Source organism: Fusarium sambucinum, chromosome II, assembly GCF_050947815.1.
Source record: "Fusarium sambucinum isolate potato_lamoka chromosome II, whole genome shotgun sequence".
Lineage (NCBI taxonomy): Eukaryota > Fungi > Ascomycota > Sordariomycetes > Hypocreales > Nectriaceae > Fusarium > Fusarium sambucinum.
The window spans coordinates 4,434,459-4,454,000 of NC_139293.1; the positions used below are offsets into that span (position 1 = coordinate 4,434,459).

At 47.1% G+C, this 19,542-nt stretch overlaps 12 protein-coding genes across 12 annotated transcripts; 7 read left to right on the forward strand and 5 right to left on the reverse strand.

Annotated features, from left to right (window-relative positions):
- Nucleotides 1-134: 134 nt before the first annotated feature.
- FSST1_008391 (Alpha/Beta hydrolase protein) lies at nucleotides 135-962 on the reverse strand (the record flags this gene model as incomplete). The annotated part of the gene is made up of 1 exon (XM_083225271.1): nucleotides 135-962. The coding sequence occupies one exon, from the start codon at nucleotides 960-962 to the stop codon at nucleotides 135-137; it is 828 nt and encodes a 275-aa protein (XP_083084352.1).
- A 372-nt stretch (nucleotides 963-1,334) lies between these two features.
- FSST1_008392 (uncharacterized protein) lies at nucleotides 1,335-1,640 on the forward strand (the record flags this gene model as incomplete). The annotated part of the gene is made up of 2 exons (XM_083225272.1): nucleotides 1,335-1,508; nucleotides 1,608-1,640. 2 exons carry the CDS (start codon nucleotides 1,335-1,337, stop codon nucleotides 1,638-1,640), a joined length of 207 nt encoding a protein of 68 aa, XP_083084353.1.
- A 201-nt stretch (nucleotides 1,641-1,841) lies between these two features.
- Nucleotides 1,842-3,517, forward strand: FSST1_008393 (major facilitator superfamily domain-containing protein; the record flags this gene model as incomplete). Its single annotated transcript, XM_083225274.1, has 6 exons — nucleotides 1,842-1,915; nucleotides 1,966-2,172; nucleotides 2,222-2,587; nucleotides 2,636-2,984; nucleotides 3,038-3,124; nucleotides 3,350-3,517. The coding sequence occupies 6 exons, from the start codon at nucleotides 1,842-1,844 to the stop codon at nucleotides 3,515-3,517; spliced, it is 1,251 nt and encodes a 416-aa protein (XP_083084354.1).
- Nucleotides 3,518-3,586: 69 nt separating this feature from the next.
- Nucleotides 3,587-4,018, reverse strand: FSST1_008394 (thiamine diphosphate-binding protein; the record flags this gene model as incomplete). Its single annotated transcript, XM_083225275.1, has 1 exon — nucleotides 3,587-4,018. One exon carries the CDS (start codon nucleotides 4,016-4,018, stop codon nucleotides 3,587-3,589), a length of 432 nt encoding a protein of 143 aa, XP_083084355.1.
- Nucleotides 4,019-4,403: 385 nt separating this feature from the next.
- On the forward strand, nucleotides 4,404-6,101 carry FSST1_008395 (uncharacterized protein; the record flags this gene model as incomplete). Its single annotated transcript, XM_083225276.1, has 1 exon — nucleotides 4,404-6,101. One exon carries the CDS (start codon nucleotides 4,404-4,406, stop codon nucleotides 6,099-6,101), a length of 1,698 nt encoding a protein of 565 aa, XP_083084356.1.
- A 769-nt stretch (nucleotides 6,102-6,870) lies between these two features.
- On the forward strand, nucleotides 6,871-8,542 carry FSST1_008396 (general substrate transporter; the record flags this gene model as incomplete). The annotated part of the gene is made up of 2 exons (XM_083225277.1): nucleotides 6,871-7,103; nucleotides 7,156-8,542. The coding sequence occupies 2 exons, from the start codon at nucleotides 6,871-6,873 to the stop codon at nucleotides 8,540-8,542; spliced, it is 1,620 nt and encodes a 539-aa protein (XP_083084357.1).
- A 751-nt stretch (nucleotides 8,543-9,293) lies between these two features.
- On the forward strand, nucleotides 9,294-11,094 carry FSST1_008397 (glycosyl hydrolase; the record flags this gene model as incomplete). The annotated part of the gene is made up of 2 exons (XM_083225278.1): nucleotides 9,294-9,435; nucleotides 9,488-11,094. The coding sequence occupies 2 exons, from the start codon at nucleotides 9,294-9,296 to the stop codon at nucleotides 11,092-11,094; spliced, it is 1,749 nt and encodes a 582-aa protein (XP_083084358.1).
- Nucleotides 11,095-11,562: 468 nt separating this feature from the next.
- FSST1_008398 (uncharacterized protein) lies at nucleotides 11,563-12,643 on the forward strand (the record flags this gene model as incomplete). The annotated part of the gene is made up of 4 exons (XM_083223872.1): nucleotides 11,563-11,673; nucleotides 11,728-11,954; nucleotides 12,003-12,349; nucleotides 12,399-12,643. The coding sequence occupies 4 exons, from the start codon at nucleotides 11,563-11,565 to the stop codon at nucleotides 12,641-12,643; spliced, it is 930 nt and encodes a 309-aa protein (XP_083084359.1).
- A 140-nt stretch (nucleotides 12,644-12,783) lies between these two features.
- On the reverse strand, nucleotides 12,784-14,257 carry FSST1_008399 (HotDog domain-containing protein; the record flags this gene model as incomplete). The annotated part of the gene is made up of 2 exons (XM_083225279.1): nucleotides 12,784-13,852; nucleotides 13,905-14,257. The coding sequence occupies 2 exons, from the start codon at nucleotides 14,255-14,257 to the stop codon at nucleotides 12,784-12,786; spliced, it is 1,422 nt and encodes a 473-aa protein (XP_083084360.1).
- Nucleotides 14,258-14,756: 499 nt separating this feature from the next.
- FSST1_008400 (uncharacterized protein) lies at nucleotides 14,757-15,575 on the reverse strand (the record flags this gene model as incomplete). The annotated part of the gene is made up of 1 exon (XM_083225280.1): nucleotides 14,757-15,575. One exon carries the CDS (start codon nucleotides 15,573-15,575, stop codon nucleotides 14,757-14,759), a length of 819 nt encoding a protein of 272 aa, XP_083084361.1.
- Nucleotides 15,576-16,057: 482 nt separating this feature from the next.
- Nucleotides 16,058-17,284, reverse strand: FSST1_008401 (peptidase S8/S53 domain-containing protein; the record flags this gene model as incomplete). The annotated part of the gene is made up of 2 exons (XM_083225281.1): nucleotides 16,058-16,948; nucleotides 17,003-17,284. The coding sequence occupies 2 exons, from the start codon at nucleotides 17,282-17,284 to the stop codon at nucleotides 16,058-16,060; spliced, it is 1,173 nt and encodes a 390-aa protein (XP_083084362.1).
- Nucleotides 17,285-18,298: 1,014 nt separating this feature from the next.
- FSST1_008402 (kinase-like domain-containing protein) lies at nucleotides 18,299-19,481 on the forward strand (the record flags this gene model as incomplete). The annotated part of the gene is made up of 6 exons (XM_083225282.1): nucleotides 18,299-18,329; nucleotides 18,386-18,427; nucleotides 18,479-18,654; nucleotides 18,709-18,903; nucleotides 18,959-19,372; nucleotides 19,425-19,481. The coding sequence occupies 6 exons, from the start codon at nucleotides 18,299-18,301 to the stop codon at nucleotides 19,479-19,481; spliced, it is 915 nt and encodes a 304-aa protein (XP_083084363.1).
- Between the last annotated feature and the right edge of the window lie 61 nt (nucleotides 19,482-19,542).

Here is a 19,542-nt window from a genome sequence, read left to right on the forward strand (position 1 = left end):
CGGGGGAAAGACGTTCATGGGTCTCAAATTGTGAGATAGTCTTGGTATAGACTGGAAATATTCTTAAACAAGAAGCAGATGACAGCAGCTGATATTGATTTACAATTATACCGACTATTCCCATCGTATTATCCTCACAGTAGATTGACGAACTCTTCAGGCAAAGGTTTGTCTTCGACCCAAGCCTTGATTCCATCAGCGAATAATTCTGGAAACTGAAGATTCCAACCATGAATGGCTCCCTTTATGACACAAGCCGCGCTTTTCTTTCCATCACCAAGCCCCTGTGAACAGAATAGCTGAGCCATCTCTTTCGTCCCCTCGATATTATCACCCTGGTCTCCGGCAATGGCCAATATTCGCTTATCCTTTGTAGCGACATCATTTACAGCCTCTTCTCCCCACTTAGCAAGGCCCCCATAGGCGTCGTTGACCAAGTTCCAATCGTTATTGCAAGCAATCTCATTCTTCAACAGGGTGTGATCCTTGAGACCGGCCCTCCAGACGCTAAAGGTGTAAAAACCAGAGTTCAGGACTAGCTTGAGTCCATAGTGCAGAAGGCTGGGTCGCTCAGCCATCCACGTCTGCCAGGGCATGAATGGCGCCGCTCCAGTGACAAATGCCGACTTGACAAGGTCTGGATGTCGACGGACTATCTCCATTGTTGTAAAGCCTCCCAGCGAGAGGCCGACGACATGCGCTTGGCCATTGTGGGCGTAGGCGCGGATAAGATGCGCGACAGAGTCTGCACCTAGTTCGAGAGACCAGGGGCCAACTTGTTTGGACTTTGAGTGCTGAGGAAGATCGGGAATTATGAGATGATAATCACCAAGGGATGTTACGACGTGCTCCCATTCGAGGTTGCAGGAGAAGAGGCCGTGGATTAGCACGACTGTTGTGGTGGACGACTCATTGTATGAACGAAAAAATAGCTCCTTCTGAGATTGAGATGCTTCTGACATGACTAGATTTATGTTCTTTCTTTGCCTTTGTTGAAGGGAGTTGACAATTGTTTTCAAGGAAGAGCATGCATTGTCCCAGCCATTGCTCGGGATGGAATTTGTCCGACTGGCCTTCGTTCAATTAGGCTAGGAAGGATCACGCTAGAAGCAGCGACAGGCTTGTGAAACGTTGGCTGCTTACTTGTAATTTTAGGTATTGGACAGTTGGCATCCAGCAGCAAATGTGGTGCAGCGAGAGTACGCGGCTCTATGATTAGTGGCTAGTAGTTTTAATCATATCATCATTCTATACCTACAGATATCAATAAATAGGATTTTGCTTGAGTTTCCCACCAGCGCCACTGTCAACTAAACGTCATAGCATTTGTCAAAATGCAGCGCCATGCAAGCCGGGCCCAAGAGTCTGGGCATGGCCTTGAAACAATTGACCTTAGTAGCCCTAGAACAGAACAAGCGACCCAGCGAAATGACAACAAGAGACCCGCCTCCGATACCGACCAGGTGTTTGTTCCAGCCCAAGGAGACCTTACAGAAGATAACAATGAGGTCCGATATCTGAAAGGATGGAGGTTCTACTGTCTGACTGCAGCGTGAGATTTTATCATCACTCTCAGTGTTTGACACTGTCTAAAGTTGGCTATCTAGGTTGTGGTTGAGTCTCTTCCTCTCCACGCTTGAAACAACCATCGTCAGCACATCGTTGGTCTCTATAACAGACGCCCTGAATGGCTTCATACTAAGAGATTGGATCGTCACCTCTTATCTCTTGACGTACACTGGTCTGCCAATTACATGATGTTGTTGAAAAACAGGGCACTGACAAAGCTAGGTTTCCTTACTATATATGCCAAGTTGAGTGATGTATTTGGGAACAAAACCATGCTTTTACTCGCTATTCTGATTTTTACGTTATTCTCTGGTCTTTGCGGCGCCACTAGTAACGTTGTTGACCTGTGAGTTCTCACCGCTTCGTTACTTGTCTAGGCACTGAACTTTCCCTCAGCATCATACTCCGCGCATTCCAGGGAATAGGTGCATCTGGCATCTACTCCATGATCTTAGCGATTGCTCCAATCCTAGTGCCCATTGACAAGTACGCAAAATACATGGGAATTGTGTCGACTGTCTTTGTCACTGCAAGTGTTTTGGGTCCTATCCTTGGTGGTGTCATTAGTCAACACTCTACCTGGCGTTGGGTTTTCCTCCTCAAGTAAGTCCCATCTGTGTGTCCGATAGTCTCTGTGCTGACACGATGAAAGTGTCCCAGGGGGTGCCCTGGCTTTCATTCTTGTGGCCATTTTCTTGCCAGCATCCGAACAGTCGTCCGGATCGTCACTCATTCATATTATCCGCTCCAAACTGAGTCGTTCGAATTGGGTGCGTATTGACTACCTTGGCATATTCCTACTACTTTCAGCATCAGTCCTCCTTGTATTTGCCCTAGAAGAGGGAGGTACCCGATACCCTTGGGACAGCGCTGTCGTGATATCCACACTTGTCATCGCAATTGTGTTCTTCGTTGGATTCGGCTTTTGGGAAGTGTATGTTGAGTACTCGTCGAGTAAGCAAGAACCTGTATTTCCCCCAAGTATCTGCAACGACAGGATATGCAGTGCCATGCTGATGTGAGTTGTGTGAGCTTTTATCTCGATGTGCTATACTGAATCACATAGAACAACATGCTTTGTCGGATTTCCCTTCGTATCAATGGTGGTCAATATCCCACAAAGAGCTCAAGCAGTATATGGCATGTCCCCTTCTCAGGCTGGCATTAGTTTACTCCCAATGATGCTCTCATCGCCTGTAGCAACAGTTCTTTCCGGATACCTCACTGGCAACGCAAAGATCCCGCCAGTATACCCCGTCATTCTTGCCGCGGCACTGCAGGTATTAGGTGTCGGCTTGATGTGCTCGTTGCCAACAGCCTCAACGAAGATGCCAAGCGCACAATACGGCTACGAAGTACTCATGGGTATCGGGTTTGGATTGGGTCTGACTACAGTTTTGACTTTTGCCCGGATTGTAGTTTCTGCAACCAATCTATGTAAGCAACAATATATCATTATTGAGTACAGCTTGAAATACTGACATCTCTGAGCCGTGATGATGGGCGCCTTGACACAGATCAGAGTCCTGGGTGGCACAGTGTCGCTAGCTATATGGCAAGTTTAGCTCATTACGTTAAGACACAGAAAACTGATGATGATGTAGCGCCACCGTTCTTAACAACCATCTGAAGCCAAGATTGTCAGATATCGTGTCCGCGAACCAGGCAGCAGCGATCTTTGACTCGGTATCTGCCATCAATGATCTGGACCCGATTCAACAGCTGGCCGTTAGAAGAGCATTTGCTGAAGGCTATAACATGCAAAATATCTTCATGACAGCTATGGCTATTGCAGGGTTGGTTGCGTCATTATTTTTATGGGAGAAAAGTCCACGAAAAGCACAATAGGGACGGAACAGATGATCAAGGCAGCTCAAGAGTTTCGCAGCAAATCTCAGGAAAGCCGGAACGGCTAATCTATCATGAAATCATTCATTGTTCAACATGATTACACTTGATATGTAGTCTGTTGTATGTATTTTGAAGTCTCTCAGGTATATCTTTGTTATACTTTCTCTTATGCCTTGTTCTTGTTTTCTGCCGCTATCTGCGCAAGGACTTCTGACGATTCATCCTCTCGACCCAGAGGTACAAATATGTGATCATGATAGAACCCGCTGACGGGGTTACACCCAATTCCCTTTGCTGCCAGTTTTGTAGCGATGACTGCCATGAACCCGACAGCTTCCAAGCTCGAAGTGACATTGAGACTGATCATCTTGCAAGGGAAGAAATAGTCCATGCTGTGAGACTCTGCATATTCCTTGCTAACGATTGCAGTCACACCCTCGGATTCTTTGAACAGCATCTGTGTCTCGGACAATGGTGGTAGTTTTGATAGGTCTGCATAAGTGGCAAAGACGTAGATGGTTGGGTGCAGTGTTGATGTGAGAGTTGATAGAAGTTTGCTCAGGGAGAGCTCGCCGGGGTCTTGGGTCATCAAAGACATGGTGAAGGATGAGTTGCGGTGAGATTTATGATCAACGTTTTGGTATGGTTCGTAATTGTTATGAGCGACAGATAGTATGTATGGATTGCGGGCACTCATTACTTATAGGTCAGTGGGCCTTGAAGTCCACTAAAACAGCCCCATCACGTCAGTGGCAGGGCGCGCCGTAACTTCAACATGTTCACACATCGATCCATCGAACGAATTGCTTCCAGCCTACCTAGGGAGATGTCAAGGAAATAAACCTTTTTACCAACACGGCCTTCGTACCCGTAGGGCAGACATTCATTCCACGCGCCCACTTTCCGGCAAAGAGTGGATTATCTTTTCAGCTACAATCAACGGAGCAATTAATTTTACGCTCTTACCCCGCATGTAGTAGACAATGAGGCTCATCAACACCAAAACTCTAAAGCTTGACGAGTTTCAGAGCCAGATCCCGACATATGCCATCCTATCCCACACTTGGGGCGATGAGGAAGTATCATTCGTCGACTGGCAAGACAATTTGTCCGACTTTAGAATTAAATCTGGGTTTAACAAAATACAAAAATCTTGTCATCAAGCTCGCCTCGATGGTTACGATTATCTCTGGTGCGATACGAACTGTATCGACAAAAGAAGCTCTGCAGAGCTGAGCGAGGCAATCAATTCCATGTTCAGCTGGTACAAAAACTCTTCAGTTTGCTATGTCTATCTTGCCGATGTACAGCCTGGCGACCTGCAATCCTTCTCTTCCTCTCGTTGGTTTACTAGAGGATGGACGCTGCAAGAGCTTCTGGCACCCAAGTCTCTCATCTTTTTCGCCAAAGACTGGTCTGTTTTCGGAACGCGGGACTCTCTATCTGGAAACATCTTTCAGATCACAAAGATCAAGAAAGATCATACCGGAGATAATATCTATCAAGTCAGCGTCAGCGAGCGCATGTCTTGGGTGTCACACCGCGAAACAACGAGGGTAGAGGATATAGCATACTGTATGCTTGGCATCTTTGATATCAACATGCCCTTACTATACGGGGAAGGGAACAAGGCATTCATTCGACTCCAAGAAGAAATCATTCGTGTCTCGAATGATCAGCCAATATTCTGTTGGGAGTGGAATAGAGATTACGTTCCTGAAAACTGGCCAAGCATGCTATCGCCATCACCAAAGACGTTTGAAAACTCTGGTTCATATTACAGACCACCATGGGCCAACGATTCTTTATCATACGCTACAAGCAACTCTGGGCTATCCATTAGCCTAAAACTTCTTACTATTGCGTATACGAGAACCCTTTGGCCTACGACGGCTTATAGGAGTTTCGACTCAAAGGGCTGTCGCTACTTGGCTGTACTCGATGTTGACTGCCATGATACTAAGCAACATGTTGCCATAGTTTTGCAAAAACTTCCCCTATCTCGACGTTATGCCAGATTCCCCTTTCCTCATCGGCCTACGCCTATCAATAATGTTAGTGGTGTACCTCTTTCGAGCTTATATGTTGCAGGCCCAAGGGACCAACAGCTCTTGATGGCGCAGTCACCGATGTCAATAAATGCCCCTAGGTTTGGTGTATTTGTCACTGTGAGTTGCCCCAGTAAGATCAGTGCCATCTCCACCAAACCGGAAGTAGATCACCATTGTTGGACTCATGCTTTGCGTCCACTCACTGATACCTTGTTTGGGGCTGTGTTCGTGGTAAAGCTTGTAGTGGACCTTCCATCAGGGCAACCATCGACGGACTCAATTGCTGTTTTCTGCTTTGTGGGCGTGGACGCAACATCTATCGAGGAGTTCATTTGTCAAATCCTCGAGATCCGAGGTACTGTTGATGATAGGTTCGTGGTCGAAGAAAATCTGGCTTATTATGAGTCCGAAATCCGTGATTCTGTTCGAAGCTCAGGATTTCCTAAAGGGAAAAGCTCAGCCTTTCCTTCAGACTCCATGTCCATCTCAGATGAGGCCGTATGGCTGCATAGTGGGTCATGGGTTCGCATATCGGATAACTCCAGAGTCTCTGTGGCACATATCACCATCCCTATTATTCCACCGTTTCGTTTTCCTTCCAAGGTCAAACCGGGTCTATTATCGACTTGAGAATAAGAGGTAGTGCTCCACGTAGCATGGCTGTACTATATATGTCTAATGACAATATATGGGAAGTTTTCGACACTATGCATGGTACTATCAACATCAAGTAGTGATACATACTGGCATTTGTTCTTTTCTTCTCCACCTTGGTCCAACCATCTAATCACTTTTGATAAACACCGTCGGACCGACATACCGTCAATACGAACACATGACATCCTTGACTCTTAGTCCAAGCTTCAATAAACTGTCGGACCGACGGAACGCCCCCGTAGTTCAGTCCATTTTTCGCCCCTCAGCCCCAGATCTTCTCCTTCTCCTTAACCCCAGATTTCCTTGGCCTTATCGTATCGCACCAAGTCGCCAACCCCAGAATCATTCAACGGCGTCCCCAGATGTCGGTTGTTTCTTACCCGAAAGTGTAACCAGTGATATCAAACTTTTCCCCCGGACCGACGAGTTGCTTGGCAAGACAAGACTTGGGTTGTGGAATGACGGGTACTCCTTTTTTAGCTTTACTTCGGAGATGAGCTGATTTGGACGCCGCGTCAAGCCAATCCATTGGCTTCACATCCGGAGTTTACGAGCCTGGAAAAGACTGGCATTGCTGCACATTGTCAATTGACTCCAGAAGAATTGTATCAGGCATAGTACCTCAATTTCTGACCCTGCTGGCGCTTAAAATCATCCCTTGCCTCAAACCTTAATCTCGGACATGGATCGTGACGGAGAAAGCGCGTCGCTAGACACCATCTCGCCTTCGAACACAGCAGCAATGGCGTCCGAAAAGCCGAACCCAACAGTCAAACAGACTGCCAACGACGAGATGAAGGGGCAGTCAAAGCATGCCGAAGCCAGCGCCGCCACCGCGCTAGAGCATGAGCTGACGCTTCGAGACGCCCTGCGGCTTTACCCCAAAGCCATCTTCTTCTCACTAGTCTTCTCCATGGCTATCATTATGGAGGGTTATGACATGGCCCTAATTGGTTCCTTCTACGGCTACGAATCGTGAGTTCCCTGTCCCAGGTTGAAATGATGTACAAGACTAATCATCATGCAGATTCCGTAACAAATATGGCAATCAACCAAATCCCGATGGTGGAATGGTAATTTCAGCTGATTGGCAGACGTACATCCAAGTCGGCGGTATGTGTGGCCAGATCTTTGGCCTGTATCTCAATGGCTGGGTATCTGATGCCATTGGATACAAAAAGACCATGATTCTGGCCCAGATCATCATGGTCGCTTTTACCTTCGTCGTGTTCTTTGCCAAGAATATCGAGATGATTCTCGCGGGTCAAATTCTCATGGGTATCCCGTGGGGCGTGTTTCAGACACTGACGCTTGCATACGCGTCTGATATTGCCCCGGTCGTCTTACGACCTTATCTCACAGCCTATGTGAACCTCTGCTGGGTTATCGGCCAACTGATATCGGCTGGAGTCCTCCGTGGACTTTTGGATCTAGATAACGAATGGTCTTACCGCGTCCCCTTTGCCTTGCAATGGCTTTGGCCACCGTTTATCATCCTCGGTACAGCCTTTGCGCCAGAATCGCCTTGGTGGTTGGTGCGAATGGGCCGTCACGACGATGCTAAGAAAGCTATTCTTAAACTCGTCAGTCCTCAGCCAGATATCAAGTTCGATGCTGATGCACAAGTGTCGATGATTCACGAAACGAATGAGCTTGAAAAGGCCACGTCTGCAGGCACTAACTATTGGCATTGCTTTATGAGAGCTGACTTGCGACGTACTGAAATTGCGTCGATTACATATGTCGCTCAAGCTATGTGCGGCAGTGTTTTAATGGGCTACTCTGTCCAATTTTATGAGCGCGCAGGACTATCATCAAATAACGCGTTCACCCTCAATATTGTTCAGTACTCCGTCGGAGCCATCGGAGTCATTCTTTCGTGGTTTCTCATGTCCAAATACGGACGTCGCAGTCTCTATATCGCAGGCACAAGCTGCCTCTTCGTTATTCTTCTTGTCGTCGGTGGTCTCGGCTTTGCACCACAAAAGAATTCTGGTCCGTCTTGGGCAGTGGGCAGTCTACTAATTTTCTACACCTTCATCTACGATCTGGCTGTTGGACCAGTTTGTTATACTATCGTCGCAGAGATTCCTTCGACACGCCTTAAAGCCAAGACAATTGTGCTCGCGCGTAATTTTAATAATATGGCTGGCCTAGTCAATAATACCCTCATGCCAAGGATGCTTGGTGTACATGCATGGAACTGGGGTGCAAAAACAGGTCTCTTTTGGGCGGCGTTCTGCTTTCTGATCATGGTGTGGGCGTATTTCCGATTACCAGAACCCAAAGGCAGGACTTTTGGAGAATTGGATGTTTTGTTTGAACACAGAGTGAGTGCACGGAAATTTGCAAAGGCGCGCGTGGATCAATTTGGTCATAGCACTGGTGCTGTTGAAGTTGATGGAAATAGGTAGATACGTTGGGGTACCTACTGAGAGTGTGTACCTGTACTTGTATCAACATGGAATGGTTATTATAAAAACAAAGCATCACGTGCAAATAGTCTGCAGCTTCTCATTCATGCATGCAGTCTCCAAATGATGAAATCTTACACGTGCGGTTAAGATGGTAGTGAGACTAGCTACGTTATCAAACTCCCTGCATTTGCATCTGCAGTGAACCATCTGACACGTACGTCTATCCTCATCAATCGATCTTTTGTTGCAAGGGGAAATAATCGGTTATCTCTTCTAGAGAAGCAAAACTCGAGTGGACCTGAATAATGCGGGGGTAATTCGAACGGGCATGACAGGGAACTTTGGGTTCTGATCTCGGACCGTCGAGATTCTTTGGGGGCGTTCTTAGCGGCAGTCTGGAAAGGATCAAACTGAAAGAGGCGAAGAGACGATCTGCACCTTACGGTGAAGGGATCCACCACTTGAGCCCCGTTTCTGTCTGGTGATTGGCGTTGCATCTCTTTGGTTGATGTCGGTCCGACGACACGGGTAACGCAGACGGGCGGATGATCGTGGAGGGGTCTAGAGAGGTCGGCTGAATTAGCTACTTATTAGGCAAAACCCATTTTTGACTGTTTTCTCTTACCGCGAATTCTTGATTGTTTTATATCCTTTCGATTCCTCCAGATCTTCATCGTCCTGGTTGAGCAAAACTGACTGAAAGCGAACATCAGAACGACAAAGGATTGATCCATTATAGACAGTGACCATGACGGTGAAAAACACGACTCCACGCCCAAGATGGCACCCTTCACCCACATACCATCTCAAAGCACCAAGAGGCTGGATCAACGACCCTTGTGCACCGGGATACGACGCTTCTACTGGCACATATCACTTATCATATCAATGTAAGTCCACGACTCATCTCAATTCTGCATCTCCAGCTGACTTTGCCACCAGGGAACCCCAAATCCTGCGATTGGGGTGACATCACTTGGGGGCATCTCACGAGTAGAGATGGTTTGACGTGGAAACAAAACACACAAAACCCTGTCTTGGAACCCTCAGAGTCATATGATAAGGAAGGCATCTTCACAGGTTGCCTTCACCCAACAGGTCTTCAGGGCGAGGAAGGCCAGCTCACAGTTATCTACTCGTCCATCACAAATCTTCCAATCCACTGGACTCTACCATATACTCGAAACTGCGCTGGCCTTTCAGTAGCCACATCAAACGACGGGGGAAAGACATGGCACAAGAGCGAGCAGAACCCCATTCTGGACGGCGAACCCGAAGGTGTCACTGTCACAGGCTTCCGGGACCCTTTCCTGGCAGAATGGCCTGCTATGGACGAGATTCGAGGCGAGGTAAGCCTGTATGGTTTCGTATCAGGAGGTATCGTTGATGGTGGACCTACCGTGTTCCTCTATGCTATTTCACCGACCGACTTAACCCAGTGGACCTACCTCGGTCCTTTAGTCGACCTCCCCACCGGATATAGCCCCTCTGGTCGATGGGGCGGCGACTTCGGTGTTAACTGGGAATGCGTCAACTTTATGACACTTCATAACGACTCCGAAGAATGTCCGTTTATGCTTATGGGAACAGAAGGTGGAGTGAAGCCCGGGGCGAAGGAGGGTGCTGAGCAGTGGTCATTGTGGATGGCCGGTTCTTTGGAACAGACACGGGAGGGCCCCAGACTCAAACCAGAGTTTGACGGCATCCTCGACCATGGATGCCTATATGCCCCAAATTCGTATGAGCATCCAATTACGAAGAACAGAATTGTGTGGGGATGGTTAAAGGAGGATGACTTGACTCTGGCACGCCGCGAGAATAAGGGATGGACAGGATACTTTTCTCTTCCCCGAGAGTTGTTCTTATACTCCGTCGACAACGTCACAAGATCGCTCACATCACCACTTCAGGACCTTGGTTGTATCAAGGCCACAGATAATGGAAGAGGGTCTAGTACAGTTCAAACACTTGGTATCCGGCCACTTCCGAACTTGGAAGGTCTCAGACAAGGAAAACCAGCGTATTGGAACAGCCTCGATAGCTCGTCAAATCTAGGAGGTCTCATCAACGCACACTCTGGATGTTGGGAACTGGAAGCCACGATTAAAGTGTCGCCAACCGATCAAAGCATGGGCTTCTGGATCCGACACAACAAAGACTTGACACAAGGAACAAGCATCCACTTTTCTCCCCAAAACGAAACGATTACTATCGATAAGACTCTGTCAAATGACGAAACTGATATCGAGAAAGCCCCTGCCTCGGGCCCTTTCACTCTGTTCTACTCTGATAGAAACGGATCAGAGGAGCTGGAGAAGCTACATCTACGTATCTTCTGCGATGGAGATGTTTTAGAGGTGTTTGCCAACGATCGCTTCGCTTTATCTACAATGGTGTACGCTGATACAAGGGACTGTACTGGTATCAGTTGGTTTGTGGAGAGCCACGAGCCAAGTGAGAGTGTCTTTGAATCTGTCAAGCTATGGGAGAATATGAAAGAGGTGTTAGAGGTGGATGAGCCTATTATTTATGAGCGAAGTCAGCTCTAATTAATGGTTACTATTCTGTGCGCTTGAAGTTGAGAAACAGGATGTAATGAGTAGATCTGCTTCGAAAATAGAGCCAATCATTCTAATCACAAATTCTTGTCTCGCTGCCATATTTTCAATCTTTTTTGCTCACATGATGAACAAAGTTACTGCCGAACTGAAAAGCAGCATTACAGTAGACGCTGTTGCCGGGATTAAACCCAAGCGAGACTGGTCAGCTGGTTAAGTTGGTCAAGTTGACAGTATTACCACAAACGGCAATACAAATACGCCCCCCACAACTCTGAGGAGATCAACATTCTCGGATTGGTAACTAACTGCACCTAGGTTATTAATGTGACCCCTCCATATCACGGTGAATAGAAGACATTAGTCAGGGATCACAGAATATCCCTTTGCTATAAAGTCTTCGACTTGACCCTTGCATGTTCACCATCATCAATCATCAACATCTCGCTGCAACATATCATGAACATGAGAGTCGTAGCAGTCGCTGGTGGAACCGGAAGTGTTGGCAGCACCATTGTCGATGGCCTTGTCGAGTATGGCAAGCACAAAGTATATGCACTTTCTCGATCAGTAATTTCCCTACAGTCTCTTTCTTAATTACTCGTAAGCTCATAAACGTCACAGGAACGACCTTCTTCAGGCGCAGTGAGCTATCTCAAGGTAGACTATAACGATGCCGAAGCTATTACCAAAGCTCTCGAGAAAGCAAGCGTCAACGTTCTTATATGCGCCATCAGTGTCATTTCGCCTGAAGCAAACCAGGCTCAGAAGAACTTGATCCAAGCGGCAGAGAGGTCTTCTTCCACGGAGAGATTCGTGATTAGTAGCTTCGACATGCTTCACGTGAAAGAGTTAGTCGACGATCATTCAACTTCAACTTCATCTAACCTTGAACATAGGGATATTGAACTCTCGCCTTTGTCAAGATACACTTTTGAAGCGATTGACATGCTAGAGACGACGAGCCTTACGTACACACGTATCGCCAATGGCTGGTTTCTCGATTACTACGGCATGCCGCATTGGAAATCCAATCTTGAGCCATGGATCAACGTTCTCAATATGAAGTCGAAGTGGGCAGCTATTTCCGGTGATGGGAGTATCCAGGCGAGCTTCATCACCTCTCAAGACATGTCCAGATTCGTAGCTCGGTTGATGGACATCGAGGAATGGGGAAAGATTAGCGCCATTCGAGGTATCACACTTTCTTTTGACGAGCTAGTGCAAACAGCTGAGAAAGCCCGGGGTAAGTTGTCAATCACGCAGCAGCAATCATCTCATTAACGATTTCATAGGGGCCAAATTTGAGGTTGTTGTTGATAGTTTGGAAAAGTTAAAGTCCGGAAAGATTTCATTCTTTCCGGACTTTCCTCCTATTGGGCACGGTGATGGAGATGAAGCGTTCTTTGCAATGATCCATTACCAAGCCGGTATTGGTCGCTACGTGGTACCGCGGGATCTTTCATTTTTGGATGACGAGTTTCCTGATTTGAAGATCACTGAGGCTTCTGAAGTTATGGGTTCATGGAAGGGACAGTGAGATGATACATTTTATCAAATTTCTCACTCTACGTCGAGGCCAATTTGCAGAGTGCACCACGTTGATATTTGTGCTGATTAAAATTGAGTTGTTCCTGACACCCAACCTTTATAAACATGACAACGAATTATTGATGTATTTTATCTTATCAAGTTTTTCTCGGAAGCTTCGGGTCTCATGTCCGAGGAAGCCTGCTGCTCCTCCTTTCGCTGACTGTCAGCCAGCGCCACACGTCTCCTAGCATCAATATACACCATATACTCCTCATACGTATGAGGCAGTACCTTGAGATCCTTGGGCACCGAGAATGTATAGTTGAACTGGCCTGTGGGCTTGGCAACGCCATGCTCAACGTCGCGAACCTTGCTATCAACTCGGACATGGACACGAGTCATAGGGTTCTCATTGTCGGGAAAACCAGGCTCGGTACCATCTTCTTCCAATAGGGGAGGATCAGTGTAGGCAACAGTCGCAGTCAAATACAGCACACTTCCAATTGGGACTGGATTGCGAAATGTACAGGGATCCGCGCTGATGAAGGTTGGTCTCGCATGGGCGAAACTGGCCGCGCAACAGAAGGCAAGCTCGAATGTCTGCTTCAAATGGAATCCACCAAATATCATGACCTGATGTCTATTGCGATTCTGCGGCTGCATAATAGACGCAGTTGAAAGTTGTGTTTTTGACATGGCAATAACGTTGGGCGGTTGGCGAAGGTCGTTGTTCGGGTCATGGTAGGCGAGTTGCCGAAGCCAGATTTGGTGGATCAGTGCAGACTCGGCATCATTAGGCTCAGTTTGCAGAAGCGATGCCTTGGAAATCTCCTTCTTGGACAGTGACTTTGCTTCTCCGGCCTTGAAAATCTTCTCTTCCTCCTCGTTGGTGGGCTCGAGCTTAGGAATATTGACGGGCTTGCGCGTGTTGGGATCCAAGGCTACCATAGTAAAAGTGCATGTGAGAAGGACGTCTTCAGGTTTGCTTGGCTCGCCTTCTTCTCGGGCCTTGGCGACTTTGCAAGTAATCTCGACACTACTTCGACCAGAGGCGTACGTGACTTGGCCACTATACTCAAGATCGCAGATTTCAGTGAGAGGATGAGCTATTGTAATTCGGTCAAGGGCGGCAGTGACTGTGGTAACGCCTGAGCCAGTGTGCTTGTAGACAATGATACCAGAAAGGGCATCAAGATCCATGAACAGTGTTCCAAGTCTAACGGAGCAATCAGTATGTTATCGGAACGGATGGAGGGACTGATTCATACCTGATGTGACCGGACGAATTGACGTATGTATCAGACAGCCAAGGGTCCTTCTTGAGAGGTAGCACGACGCGATGATAGCTATCGCTCATCTTCCTCGGGGTCAAGTCGCGTTCTTTAGGTATGTCATCAGAATTATGAGCCGGTTTCCCTTCTTGCAGTCGTTTGAAAGCTTCAATCCAAGGCATTGGCTTCCGCTGATCAGCCAGACCCTTGAATACGCCATCAGTTTGTGACGTGGCTGTGGTATGAAAGGTATTGGCTCTGAGACCAGCCAATGCAGGACTGGCAGACCTAAGTGTATGTGGTCGTCTTAGCGACGCTAACACACGTCTTGCTTCTCTTCCCCTGTACATCATGGATTAATGAGTTGGTGATTGTGGTGATGGAATGAATGATGTTGAGGAATTGTGACGCAATGGCGCGCTTGGTGAAGCGGTGGAACCCGACAAGTTGCCGATAAGGACGCGATAACAGATCTAGGGGTGAAAAACAAAGGAGACAATATTACTAAGTCAGTTTGCGCCATCTCATCACCTATTCTCATTCCATTTATTTTGACACCCTTGACCCTAACCGAGCTAACCTGAACTTCAACGGACAAATCCGGCTCTACGATCCACACACTAGAAATCTCAGAGAAAATATAATAGGAATAAACTTGACATTTAATGATATTATTATTTGTGCCTACCTTTAGTGAGTGTTGTACGTGAGTGTTCTTTGCACGAAGTTGGTTAATTGAAGCTTGTGTCAACTCATTGTCTCGAACATACCTACAAAGAACTTGGACGCAGTCGCCCAACCCTTGCACGCCGCAAAACTTTCTTTCATACCTCCCATTACTCCCCAAGTTCAAATTTCGAGCTTGGAAACTTGTAACCACTTTTCATCAGACTCAGCAAGAGCCTTGGCTGCCATCTGAGCATAAGGGATCGCACTAGGGCCCAAAACAATCCTCAGTGGTGGATCTTCAACCTCAGAAAGATGCTTTATGGCCTTTGCTATATCTGAACCTTCGGACCAAGCTGACTTATCCTCTCTAATTTTGATCATCTCACCAACAGTCTGCTGGTAAGGTTCGCTGATTACCGCAGCGTTGGTGGCAGCATCGGCCCAGTCAGTCTTGATACCACCGGGCTCGGCAACAGTGACTTTTATGCCGAAAGGAGCAACTTCTCGGGACAGACCAGTCGAGAACCCAGCAACAGCCCATTTGGCACTTTGGTAGGCGACTATTCCAGGCGAACCAACTCGGTCACCAATGGTTGACACCTGGATGATGTGGCCAGACTTTTGTTGTCGCAGGATAGGTAACACGGCCTTTGTCACGTTGACAACACCGAAAAAGTTGACATTGACTTGAGAATGGAATGATTCCATGGATGTGTCTTCGACGGAAGACATCTCTGCGTAGCCTGCGTTGTTGACGACCACGTCGATGCGGCCAAACTTGTCAACCGCCTCCTTAACAGTTTTGTTGGCTTCTTGAGCGTTGGCCACATCAAGAGCCGTAGCGAGGATTTTGTCAGGCCCGTATTTGGTGACCAGATCATCAAGCTGTGAAGGATTGCGTGCAGTTGCCACGACCATGTCTCCGGCAGCAAGAATTTGCTCGACTAATGCACGGCCAACGCCACGGGAGGAGCCAGTGACGAACCAAACTCGGGCCATGTTGAAGAATGAATATGTAGTGAATGGTGTTATTATGCTGGGTAGTGCTTCAAGTGAAGAAAAAGTGTAAGATGTTTGCGACTGATGAGATATGCTACGTAAACAAGAAATGCCACTTTATATAGATCCATATTTGATTCACTACTATAAACAATTCAATGCCTTAACTCCATATTCCCGAGTTGGACGAGAAATAAGCATCAAGAAGATGACCGACTTGCAGTTGAACTAACAATACAGTGGCTGATGATCAGATGCAAGAAAATGGGTCTCCGTTAACTCCGGCGGTAAAAATGCCATATTCTACTGACGTGCATTAGGTACCACTATAGTTCTTCACTGGAATAATGCCTAGTGGGTAGTACTACCTGTCCAGCAGAGGTAGCCTCGCCATATCTAGCTGTGACAATGTACAATAGTTGCCGTTCAAGTTTATAAATTGCTTGATCATATTGATCATATAATAAATAGACATAAACCCATTATTTGCCATTTCCATTATACAACAACAGGTTTGGAACCCCTTTGGTATCTGAAATCTTGTCTTTAATGGCCAGTTCTTTGAGCCGAGTCCGAATCTGAGCCTGTGTACGGGATCCCTCCAATCCCAAAAGGTAAGCAACGACACCCGCGACATAAGGAGCAGCCTCCGATGTACCACTTGAGGTGCGCGATGCCGTGGTAGAAATGGAAGATGCGGATAGAATTTCCTCACCCGGGGCAAAGATGTCGCAAACCGATCCCCAGTTGGAATGAGTCCATCGCTGATATTTCTTATTGCTGGCCGCCGCAGTGATAACATTGGGTTGGTTCGCAGGGCTGAGTGTTGAGGCATCCTGGTTTGAGTTTCCAGCGGCTGCAACAACAATAATACCAGCGTCGATAGCTTTCTGCGCCGCATCATTCAGGATAGTCGAGGATCCACCTGACAAGCTCATGTTGATGACAGACTTTCCAGCACGCTTCTTAGCCACAACGTCGTTTACCGTCCAGCTAATACCAGCCAGGATACCACTGGTGGAGCCACCGTCGTCGCCTAAAACCTGCACATCTACAACTGTCGCCTTTTTGGCAACTCCGTATGTAGCGCCGTTGACGATAGCGGCCACGAGAGTACCATGTTCCTTCTCGCTGATCACACCTGACGTGTCAGCGCCAAAGACAGCGCGACCCTGGAATTCCTGATGCTCGAGGAGGATGCCACTGTCCAAGATATAGGCAAACGTTCCTGCACCGGCTGTTGAGTCGTAATGGTAGGATGCACTTGAAGATGGAGGGTTGGCGTTGGAAATTGCCGAGAGACCCCAAGGAGGACTTTGCTGTGTAACCGGTGAGGCTACGGTAAAGACCTGTTCAGGTTCCACGTACAAGACCTATTTCCGAGTTAACTCTATCCATGCAATTTGACAACTTGTTTGTGTACTCACACTGGAATTGGCCTTGATAATTTTGATCGTCTCCTCGTCAAATGAGCCAGAGTAGCCCTGGAAGCCGGGAAAATTGAATTTCTTGTCAATCCCACCAGACTCAACACCACGACGCGTTAGAGACTGTCCATGAACGTCGGACACCCATCGAGCGTGGAGATCAAGATCAACATCCTTTGACTTGAGCGCTATAATGAATTTGCCAGGCACGATACCCTTGTCTGTGGGGAGAGCGAGGGCTACGGCCGCAACACCGAGTAGGACAAATCTTTTGAACGACATCTCGATTACAAACTTGGGACGAGTGATATGAAGGACAGTAGAATCAACGACGAAACTACAACCTACTTATATACGAGATTTGAGTATTAATCTCCATATTTACTACCCAGGAGTAGAGCGACAATCACTCCCAGTTGCCTTTATAGTTTAAATGTCCGTTCCGATCCTGGTACTATGTATCCTTGCAATCACAGCCAAGACTTTCGGTTGACCCTACCACCTTCCATTTCAACACTAGCAGCCTTGCGGCAGTGGTGTTTTTCGCGGGGTTCCTTGATATCACTTCGTCAATTTGTGCTTTTATTGCGACATCTTGCCGTTCTAAATATACACCGCATGATTATGCCAAAGACTGACACCGAGCCGGCTCGCCTTCGTGACGGTATACGAAGAACAGGCTTGGCAATAACATGGGCTAATAAATCTACTGTGATGACGAACTAGTCCATTGCCATGATAACAAATTTGTGTATTTCTTTACCGGTTTGCTGAATAATGCAAATGTCTTTCATCTATGACCGAGGAATGGCTACCATACTAGTCATGTTATCCGAGATGTAGCTTGCAAAGAAAGAAAGAAAGTGAATTATGCACTCCTTGACCTTTCTTACTAGCTGGGTGGATTAGCTTGTCTCCGTATTTGCGATTGCTGTCAAGCTACCTCTGGCGGACAGGTAGTCAAGGTCCAACTTTGATGCGAGAGGGTTCTGCTGTGAAAGCAAGGTTTGCAGTATGCAGACAATGAATCATCGGCTCACTCCAGGTTTATTTGAGTTGAGATATTAGTAATTCCAATGGCAATTGAGCGAATCTGTAACCCAATATTACCAGAGTTATTGTTTGTGCTTGGCCTTGTCGCCAACTGTAGTCAGCAGACTGCTTACTAGGCTACAGATCAGCATTTCTTCCATGCGGCATTTCTTTCCGTCATGCACTCAACAATATTGGACTAAGCCGTATTCTAACCAAAACAATCCAAGCACCCATATCACCAAGACTCTTGCTGCTGGAACCATGGCGCCAATCCAACCAATCGTAGACCCAGGTACATTTACCGCAGCGCATCCAACATGTGCTGCAGAGGCTGACAACAAGCTGTAGGGCTGCAGAATTTCTACGATTTGACGCCCCCCAGAAGACTGGGTACTATAACTCCTTAAATCTTTGCGACAAGACTTACACATTTTTGCTTAGGCCGAGGAAGACACGCGATTGTGGTTGAGTGTCGCAGTCAAAACGATCGAGTGTACGCTATGAAGCTCTTCAAAGATGACAGCCGGGACAGGATAGCTCGCGAGATTGAAATCCTGCGATATTTGAGATCCGGTCCAAATATAGTGCAGATCGTGGATGTTGTGCAAGGAGAAGAGGTTTGTTTTTCAATGTTCTCTCGCTAAATCATTGCTAAACATATGGGTTTCTAGGGAACCGACATCGGTATAGTCCTCGAGTATATCGAAAACATAGACTACCGAGCCCTTTACCCCCGACTCACTAACTCAGACATTCGCTACTACACAAAGGAGCTTCTAAAAGCATTGGAATTTGCACATGACCTGGGTGTAATGCATCGCGATGTGAGGCCCTTGAATGTGGTCATCGACCATCACAGAAGGAAGGTAGCATTTCCCTTATAACCAGTTCATGAGACTTATCTAACGATTAACTTGGTAGCTTCGACTCATAGGTTGGAGCTCAGCCGAGTTCTACCAGCCGGGGGGTGAGTATGACTGCTGCGTAGGTCTCTACAGGCCACCTGAAATCCTTTTGAGTCACGAGAAATACGATTGCAGTGTGGACATGTGGTGTCTGGGTAGTATGCTAGCTTCAATGATTTTCAGGAAAGATCCCTTTTTTCATGGCAGCAGCCTCCTCGACCAGTTGGTCAGAATCTCCAAGGTTCTTGGAACAGAAAAGCTCTATCGTTTGGCTGAACAGCTCGAAATTGTGATAGAACAGGAAGAATATGAAGCTCTCGGTCATCGTGAAGAGAAGCCTTGGGTCAGTTTTATTGATCGTGGTAACGAGCATTTAGCAACGAGAGAAGGTATGGATCTTGTCGACCGACTGCTGCGATTCAACCCAAGGGTGAGGAGAAGAATTACTTGTTCCATCTGGCTATACTAACCCGAAGGACTAGGAACGCATTACTGCCAGAGAAGCCCTTCAGCACTGCTACTGCAGTGATGCGGCTTAGTTGTCTTGTCAGCCTTCTATAAAGGTTTTAGCTGGCAAAGGATGAAGTCCTCAAGAAAGAC